At 47.7% G+C, this 9,634-nt stretch overlaps 1 protein-coding gene across 1 annotated transcript in view; it reads right to left on the reverse strand.

Annotated features, from left to right (window-relative positions):
• Window positions 1–9,122, reverse strand: part of ACSF2 (acyl-CoA synthetase family member 2) — a 44,991-nt gene extending 35,869 nt beyond the window's left edge. The window contains exon 1 of the mRNA XM_004377933.2: window positions 8,892–9,122. Within this exon, the coding sequence (XP_004377990.1) occupies window positions 8,892–9,019 (128 nt within the window). The 5' untranslated portion in view covers window positions 9,020–9,122. The remainder of the gene's footprint in view (window positions 1–8,891) is intronic.
• Between the last annotated feature and the right edge of the window lie 512 nt (window positions 9,123–9,634).

Here is a 9,634-nt window from a genome sequence, read left to right on the forward strand (position 1 = left end):
TTTTTTTTGTTGGGAGTTTTTAAATTACCTTTTCAATCTCTTCATTTGTTATGGGTTTATTTAGTTGTTCTACCTCTGTTTGTGTTAGTTTAGGTAGGTAGTGAGTTTCTAGGAATTTGTCCACTTCCCCTAGGTTTTCAAATTTGTTAAGAGTACAATTTTTCATAGTATTCTGTTGTGATTCTTTTAATTTCAGTTGGGTCTTTTGTGATAGCACCCATCTCATTTCTTATACGGGTTATGTGCTTTGTCTCCTGCTTTTCTTTTGTCAGTTTGGCCAATGGTTTATCAATTTTGTTGGTATTTTCAAAGAACCAGCTTTTGGTCTTGTTAACTCTTTCAATCACTTTTCTATTCTCTATTTCATTTAACTCTGCTCTAATTCTTATTATTTCCATTCTTCTGGTGCCTGAGGGCTTCTTTTGCTGCTCTCTTGCTATTTGTTCCAGTTGTAGGGTTAATGTTTTGATTATGGCCCTTTCTTCTTTATAGGGTGTGTCTTAAGTCCATCTTTTTAGGATACAAAAGAGATTTAAACAAGCGAGTAAGTAGAGATGGGGGAAGATAGATCCCATGCCACATGAAGATCACCAAAGAGCCAAGGAATAGAAGCTGAAGAGACAAGGACTTTTCCCTAGAGCTTGTGCCTTGATTCAGACTCCTAGCCTCCTAAACTGTGAGAAAATAAATTTCTGTCGGTTAAAGCCACCCACTTTTGGTATTTCTGATATAGCAGCACTAGATAACTAAGATAGTTATCAAGGAAAGCTAGGCTGTTTAATGTATAACACACATTTTCATGGTTTTTGGTAAGGTTAAAAGGCCACTCTTCCCAAAAGCATCTCTTGGTTTTTGAGCGAAAGAAGCGAGACACCAGTATATACCCTACAATTTACATAAAGTTCAACAACAGGCCAAACTAATCTATGGAGATAGATCACAACAGTGGTTGCCTCTGGTTTGGGAAGGGAATTTAGTGGGAAGGAGCACCAGAGAACTTTCTAGAGATGCTTTGTCCATATGGGAGCCACTAGTCACATGTGGTTACGGAGCACTTGAAATGTGGCTAGTCCAAATTGAGATGTGCTGTGTAAATACACACCAGATTTTGAAGACTTAATATAAAAAAAGAATGTAAAATCTTCTATTAATGATTTTAAAAGATTTAATGCTGAAATGATAATGTTTTTGATATAACGGATTAAATAAAATAGCATATCATTAAAATTAATTGCTCCTGTTTCTTTTTACTTTTTTACTGTGCTATTAGAAAATTTCAAATTACATACGTAGCTCGCATTATATTTCTATTGAACAACACTGTTCTAGAGTGATGGACAATTTCTACATATTGATTGGGGTGTTGAGTAATGAGTATGTTGTTGTTAGGTGCCATCAAGTCAGTTCCAACTCATAGCAACTCCATGTACAACAGAACAAAACACTGCCAAGTCCTGTACCATTGTTGTAACCACTGTGTCAATCATCTCGTTGAGTATCTTCTTCTTTTTCACTGACCCTCTACTTTATCAAGCATAATGTCCTTCTCTAGGGACTGGTCCCTCCTGATAACATGTCCAAAGTATGTGAGACAAAGTCTTGCCGTCCTCCCTCCTAATGAGCATTCTGGCTGTACTTCTTCCAAGACAGATCTGTTTGATCTTCTGGTAGTCCATGGAATAGTCAATATTCTTCACTAATACCATAATTCAAAGGCATCAATTCTTTTTCCATCTTCCTTATTCATTGTCCAGCTTTCACATAAATGTGCGGCGATTGAAAATACCTTGGCATGGGTCAGGCACACCTTAGTCCTGAAAGTGATATCTTTGCTTTTTAACCCTTCAAAGAGGTATTTTGCAGCAGATTTGCCAAACGCAATACGTCCTTTGATGTCTTGACTGCTGCTTCCATGGGTGTTGATCATAGATTCAAGTAAAATGAAACCCTTGACATCTTCAGTATTTTCTCCGTTTATCCTGATGTTGCTTATGGGTCCAGTTGTGAGAATGGACACTTGTTAAAATTCATTGAACTGTACATTTAAGATCTGTGCCTTTTACTGTATATAATTATACCTCAAAAATTCTTTAAAGAATTTTAAAGCCCTATGACCTTTCCACCAACAACCATAACCTCCCTGAAGGAGTTGACAGCCTACAAAGGACACAGATTACAAGGAACTCCCAAGTGATAAGGGCTACAACAAAGCTTTTGTACAAGATACTCGATATTGGTGGAAGCTTCCGTTTTCAGCATCTCAAATGAAACCCAGAGTGTCTGTGTTTGCGCATATGTAGAGAATGTACGCAGGATATTTTTTTTGGGTCCAGGAAACTCTCTCAAGAAGGCATTTCTAGAAGCCTAAAACACATGGGGTGGGCAGCATCTGTGCTACGGAATTTCCCTTGGAAAACTTATACAGAGCAGCAGTGGCCTCAGGGAAAGAGGGGACAGGAGTTGGGGGGAGAGGTGCTGATTCAGGACACTTGCCCTTGATGGGATCACTAAGGTACACAAAAGAAAACTCTTAGCTTTCTAGAGTCAAAACCCTCCATGTTTCTGATCACTCACAGCAGCCTAGAGAATCAGAGTATGTCAAGGCTGGAAGGAAATATGACTGACCTCTTGTCCAACTGGCTTGTTTTACAAAGAAACGAAGGTCCAGGGAGGTTGAGTGACTTGTCTAAATTTATCCATAGTTAGCCGTGGCAGGACTGGGACTTGCTTCCCTGTCGTCTAACTCCCAAATTGAGAAACACATGAGCACCAACCAGGCTCACAAAACACAATTAGTAAACTGGAATCACAGCTTATTTGTTTCCAAAGGGTGAGGCACCTGGCAGAATAGTTAGTACCTGCCATCTAGCAGGACATTGCCTTAGCAAGGACCACTCAGAGAGATGAAATTACAGCCCTTACATTGGCTAGTTGAATGTAAGATCAGCAAACAATAGCCCTTTCTCCCAAAACTCAGCATAAACACAGGCTTATCAACACATTCTGGAGCAACTCCACCATTGCTTAGGCAATTCCCTTGGCCATAATCCCCTCCCTCCTACACACCACACACTGTTCCTAAACTGTGGGACTTGCATTCATTGCAGGGGAGTACAAAGCCATTTGCTGCATGAGCTATTGCTGCGTGCTGTGGAGTTGATTCCGACTCATAGCGACCCTGTGTGACAGAGTAGGACTGCCCCATAGGGTTTCCTAGGTTGTAATCTTTACAGAAGCAGATCACCAGGTCTTTTCTCCCGCAGAGCCGATGGGTGGGTTCGAACCGCCAACCTTTCGCTTAGCAACTGAGTACTTAACCATGGTGCCACCAGGGCTGCTTTGCTGATGAGTGCTACCTATAAAACAGCTCACCACCGCAGTGGCTTGAACGTTTCCTTGGCACCTGCCTATATGCTAAGGATTTTCTTAGGAAATCTCATTTAACTCTTACAATAACGCTAGTTATACCTGAGAAAAGTGAAGTTCAGCTTAAGTCCCAAAGCTACTCAGCTAGAAAGTTGGTTCGTTTGAACACAGATCTCTCATGCTCCAAAGTTTCTGCCTGTAGATTAAATAAATAAAATAGCATCAGGGAGGTTAGGAGGGCTTCATACTCAGGAAGGTTGGGGACCACAGGTTTTTAGGAAGCCTTCCCTAATCTCATTCCCACCAATCAGATTCCTCCTTGTTTTGTTGACATCCTTAATGGAATGCAACTTTCTGCTTCAGTCTCTGAGTCTGTGGTCTTCCCCTGTACCATCTCTCTTAAAAGCAAGGTCATTCATCTTTGTATACCCCCTTGCACCCTCCACAGTAGACTGCACACCTACTGTGTACAAGGCAGGGAAAGGTAACTAAGACAGATGTGGGCATTCCCTGATTACAATGTCCAAGTGTACAGCTTATTTTCTATTGTTATTGTTAGACTAGGAGATCCACAGTGGAATGAATAGAGATAGCACCACCAAATCATTTGTAAATCATCTTTTGGAGATTATGGGAAGAGTCTACTTTCTGTAACTACTTATGATTTCCACCCAAACACTTCCCAGCTTAATACAAATCCTTCATCTAGAGACAGTGTTTAAGTTGCTGATACCATCTGATGACAGTCATCCCCCTCCCTGGAAGGTGGGCCATGAGGCCCACTCACTCCTCCACTCCTACCATCAGCACTGTGTCACTGGAGCCCCAGCTCTGAGCATCACACCCAATACTGGAAGGCTTAAGCCACTGTTCTCTCCCTCCTCCCCAACACCGCAGGTGCAGCTGTCTCCCAGGCAGTCCCAGGTCAGCTTTCAGGGAGGTGTGGAGGAGGCCTACTCATTAGGTTTCTCCTTGGATTCCTCCCTCCAAGTATCTCTGAAGCCCCAGACCAGCCCATCTGTCATGGATTGAATTGTGTCCCCCGAAAATATCTGTCAACTTGGCTAGGTCAGGATTCCCAGTATTGCATGATTGTGTAATCTGATGTGATGTCTTTACGTGTTGTAAACTCTATCACTATGATGAGGTTAAAGCCATCCACTTGTGGTATCTCTGTTATAGCAGCACTAGATGACCAAGACAGAATTTGGTACCGGGAGTGGGGTGCTGCTCTAACAGACACCTAAAATGTGGAAGGGGTTTTGAAACTATGAATGGATAGAGGTGTAGCAGCAGCAGAGGACCAGGATCAGCAGAGAACCTGCACCAGCAGAGAAGGGGCAGTAACAGAGAACCAGCAGCAGCAGAACAAGGAGACCAGCGCGGGATGGTGCTGGAGCCAACCCACGAAGCGAAAGACCTGAGTGCCTGTGCACTGGAGGCTTCTGGCAGAGTGGGGTGCTTCTGGGCACTTACTGGAGTTAGGCTTGCTGATCCACAGAGCAAGGTAGGTGAATGCCTGTGCACAGGAGGCTTCCTGGCGGAGTGGGGTGCCTCTGGGCACTTACCAGTGGAGCTAGGCTTGCCGACCCAGGGAGCAAGAAAGTTGAGTGCCTGTGTACAGGAAGCTTCCTGGTGGAGTGGGGTGCCTCCAGGCACTTACCAGTGGGGCTACCGAGCTTTGGAACACTTGCCCCGGCAGGGCAGATGCGGGCATGAGGCCCGAGGGCCAAGAGGCCACAGGAAACAGAAGCTGAAGAGGCAAGGAACACAAGAACCCAAGCTGCCTCAGTCTCAAAAGGTATGGCCAGGACCTCTGGGGTTTCAAAGGCTGGAGCCACAGCCTCTGGTATTTCTAAGGGTGGAGGTATCACTCCAATGGACTAAGAGAATGGTGCGCCTGAAACCAAGGCAGCAGAGATGCCGTCCCAGTGGGCCTGGAAGGCGAAGCTGAAGTCCAAAGCTGAGGGGCCTCCACTCAGAATCTGGAGGCTGTGGCCAATACCTAGAGTCTGGAGGGCAGGGCCATTGTGTAAATTGTCTCAGAGAACAGAAGATTATCTTCAAAGCCTTGAGGGCTAATGTAATGTGTTCTGCTGACTTGCTTGGTACCGGTTATCCCTTCTTCTCCAGCTTCTCCCATTTGTAATGGAAATGTCTAGCTTGTGCCTGTTTTGCCATTGTACCTTTGGAAGCAGATAATTTGTATTCTATATTTCACAGATGAAGAGGAATTTTTGATTTTGGACTTGGAGTTAAGACTTTTGCTGTGATATGATGAGATGAGTATGTGTTGCATGTAGCAAGGACGTGAATTTTTGGGGCCAAAGGGTGGAGTGTCATGGGTTGAACTGTGTCCCCAAAAAATATCTGTCAACTTGGCTAGGTCATGATTCCCAGTACTATGTAATCTGATGTGATTTCCTTATGTGTTTGTAAACTCTATCGCTATGATGAGGTTATATGTGATTTCCTTATGCGTTGTAAACTCTATCACTATGATGAGGTCTGCAAGATTGGATAGTGTCTTAATCCATTCTCTTTTGAGATATAAAAGAAAGAGGCGAGCAGAGACACATGGGAACCTGATACCACCAAGAAAACAGTGCTGGGAGCAGAGTGTGTCCCTTGGACCTGAGGTTCCTGTGCAGAGAAACTCCCAGACCAAGGGAAGATTGATGACACGGACCTTCCTCTAGAGCTGACAGAGAAAGCGTTCCCCTGGAGCTGATGCCCTGAATTTGGACTTGTAACCTACTGGACTGTGAGAGAATAAACTTCTCCTTGTTAAAGCCATCCACGTGCGGTATCTCTGTTATAGCAGCACTAGATGACTAAGACACCATCCAACCTTCCCTGGGGCAAAGGGTGTGTGGACAAAGGAGGAGTGGGTGGTTCCAGGATCCAGAGAACAGACAGCTACTCTTTCCTCCCAGGAAGAAGGCTCTGGACAGCCCTGCCTTTGATGGAGAAGTGGGTGTCCAATAAGCCCAAGGACTGGACTTGTGTCCTGGCAGAGGCCACCATCTTTGCAACTGGCCAGGAGAGAGGACCAGGTCCAAGGAAGAGGCTACTGAGAAGGGGTTCCTCTCATACTCACAAATCAGTTGGAATCCTACCCAGACACCATTTGAAAGTTCTCAGGAACCAGCCCTGCCCCAAAGGAAAGGCTGGAGAGAAGAACAAACCTTTGTCAACCTGTCCAACAACTCAGTAGTAGGTAGTATCAGTGATGAACTAACCAGGCTCAGAGATTAGGTAACATGTCCAAAGGACTTGCAGCCAGGAGGTGAAGGAGCCAGGACTGCAACCCAACTTAGTAGTTTGGCTTCAAAGTTCTTACTCCTTCCTATCTGGCATAAGTGGGGATCCGATAACCCATAGGCCTCGGACGTTGGTCTGTGTGTGTGAGAAGATCAGGAAGAGCAGAGGACAGAAGCTGGGAGCTTTCTGCTCCATGACACTTGGGACACCCAGTGGAACCATGTGTTGATTTATCTTTCCACCTAACTAGACCTCAGGCCCTTAAGGGCTGAGGGCTGGGTTCTATGGTCTCTATATCCACAGCACCACAGATGACATGGAATGTGTTCTCTGGAATATTTGTTGAACATTTGAGACACCTGAGGAGAAATCTAATCTCACTGGATAAATGGGTCTCTTCTGACACAGAGACAGAATTTATCTGGGGCGTAGTACCCCATCCCCACTTCCAGACTCAGAGGTTGCAGAGTAAGGGAACTGCTTTGTTTACACTTTTCCTGGAAAAAGTCAAAGGTCAGGAAGGTTACCTGAGATGGGCTGATTAGCATCACAAAACATGTATACTTTCGGGATTAACTTCCTTTTGGTCTGAGGGCTCCCAGGAGGTTTGAGGTGGGGGTTGGAGGCTAGGGGGTGGGGGTAGTGGAGCCTGCCTAGGGAGGCACTGGAAGGTAGCGGTGACAGAGCTACATGAGAACTCAGATGTCTTCATCCAAATCTGATCTACTGACCAGCCTTGTTGTTAGCTATCCTGATTCATACAGACCCCATGCATAACACTGCCCGGTTGTGCGCCATCCCTGCGATCTGTTGTGGGTCAAACTGCTGTGATCCAATGATCCATAAGATGTACATTGGCTGATTTTTGGAAGTAAATCTCCATGCCTTTCTTCCTAGTTAGTCATAGTCTGAAAGCTCTGTTGAAACCTGTTCAGCATCATAGCAACATGTAAGCCTCCACTGATAGATGGTGGTGGCTACACACGATGTGCATCTGCCAGGAATCAAGCCCAGGTCTTCCACGTGGAAGGCAAGAATTCTACCACTGAACCAGAAAACTAAGAATAGTGATATTAAAGATGTTAAAACCTGATGAGCTTTCTAGCTTTCAGGAACCATCAAGTTCAAAACATTGTAAGGTTAGAATTCTAGCAACAGAGGAATTTGCATCTCCCTCCAACTTTCCCTACCTCAACTTTTTTTTTGTTCACCAAATCGAGTTCTCTCAGACAGCCAAGTTCAGGCTTTTCCTCCTTTTTCCCTGCCCAGGCCCATACCCTATTTGGTGTCCAAAATCAGGTACTGACCACAGACTTAGGACCATGACCTGGCTGGGTAGCAGGGCTAAGAGCAGGCCCAGTGGTGTCCAAGCCTCCCCCTGCCGGGTGCTGAAGATAACCACCACTGATAGCATCCAAGGGAGCCTAGCTCTGTGTAACCAACGCCGTTTTATATTTGCAATCTTAAGGGTTCCTCCCAACAAACTGGCGACACCAGGAAGGCAGCTTTACTTACTGCAGCAAAGCCAATGGGAACCACAACCTCTTTGCCTGCCACCTACTGGCCCATCCCTTGCACCCAGGACAGAAGAAAACAGGCCCCAGGGGTAGGTTGTTGTTGTGTGTAGTTGAGTCGATTCTGACTCTTAGTGACCCTATAGGACAGAATAAAACTGCCCCCACAGAGTCTCCTAGGCTGTAGTCTTTTTGGAAGCAGACTGCCACATCTTCCTCCCACAGAACAGATGGTGGTTTCCAACCACCGACCCTTTGGTTAGCAGCAGAGTGCTTAACCACTGCACTACCAGAGCCTCTTAGAAGGAGCAAAAGCAGTGTTTGCCAGCAGCTGATAAAGCGAGGAAAGATACCAAGTTTAGTGGCCTGGGGGAGACAGAATGCCCAAGTTTATCCCCAAAGAGGGTCCAGCTCAGAGGTAGTGTCCTAGGGACAGGGCCCGGCCTTGGCCCTTGCCCCTCCCTCTCAGGCTAGACTTCTAAAGGCCCGCAGTCCTGGCCCTCTTAAGTGCGCAGGATGGGAAGAGTCTACAGTCCAGGACCGGAACCAAGGTCAGCCACTAGCTGCTGACCCAGCCCGCGCGGACGACCTTGCACCCTAGCACTTATGACGTCGCCTAGGTGCTAGGGTGCTTGGTACTACTTCCCAGTGCACGCCACCCAAAGGTGGGGCTGCCGCGGGCTCGGCAGGGCCCCCACGGCCTGCTCCCAGGGGCCCAGCCAGCCCCCTCTCCTCCCGGGCGGGTACCTGCGAAAGCGGACGCCTTGCAAGATCGCTTCCCGCCAGCCTCGGGTGAGGACGGCCCGGGCACCCAGCGCCCCCGGGCTCCCCGCACACAGCCTTCCGAGGCGCAGCATCCCGACGCAGACAGCCATTGCTCGCTTTGCCCGGGCCCCAAGCCGAGAAAACTTTTAAAGTGAGCCGAGGCGGAGCTAGCCGGCAGCGGGCGGGGAGGCGGGAAGGGTCGCCTCTGCCTATGGGGTGCGGAGGACTCAGACGGGAGGGGCGGGGCGAGGCGAGGCGAGGCGAGAGGAGGTGGCCCCACGCCCGGCCACCTTCCCTCGAACCCGCGGCCCTACCCCCTCCACTCTCTGAGGACTCCCCCGGTTTCAGTCTAGGTACGAAAGCACGGGCTGCATCCCAGGCGGGTCTCGCCTCCCAACCATTTGGGCCTAGGTGTTGTGGCGCAAAAGTCTGTGGATTTCATAGAGGGGAATCCAGAGCGCGCGAATGCCTGGCGGGGCGGCAAAGCCAAGACCGGTCCCGTGGCCGGTTTAGCGCGCGGGTCACGTGCTGGCTCCCGGGGTGGAGAGCCAAAGGAGCCAGCTTGGAGCAACCCCAAGGCGTGCCAGCCGGAGCAGAGGGCTCTGGGGGGAGGGGAGAGAAGGGAAGGCCGCCAAAACAAAGGGTGCGGCGGGTAAGCCCCGTCCAGGCCCGCGGGTGAGGGGCTGAGTCTTGGCTGAGGCCAAGCGTCAGTTTACAGAGGGACC

The sequence above is a fragment of the Trichechus manatus genome, unplaced genomic scaffold (assembly GCF_000243295.1).
Source record: "Trichechus manatus latirostris isolate Lorelei unplaced genomic scaffold, TriManLat1.0 scaffold00054, whole genome shotgun sequence".
Taxonomy (NCBI): domain Eukaryota; kingdom Metazoa; phylum Chordata; class Mammalia; order Sirenia; family Trichechidae; genus Trichechus; species Trichechus manatus.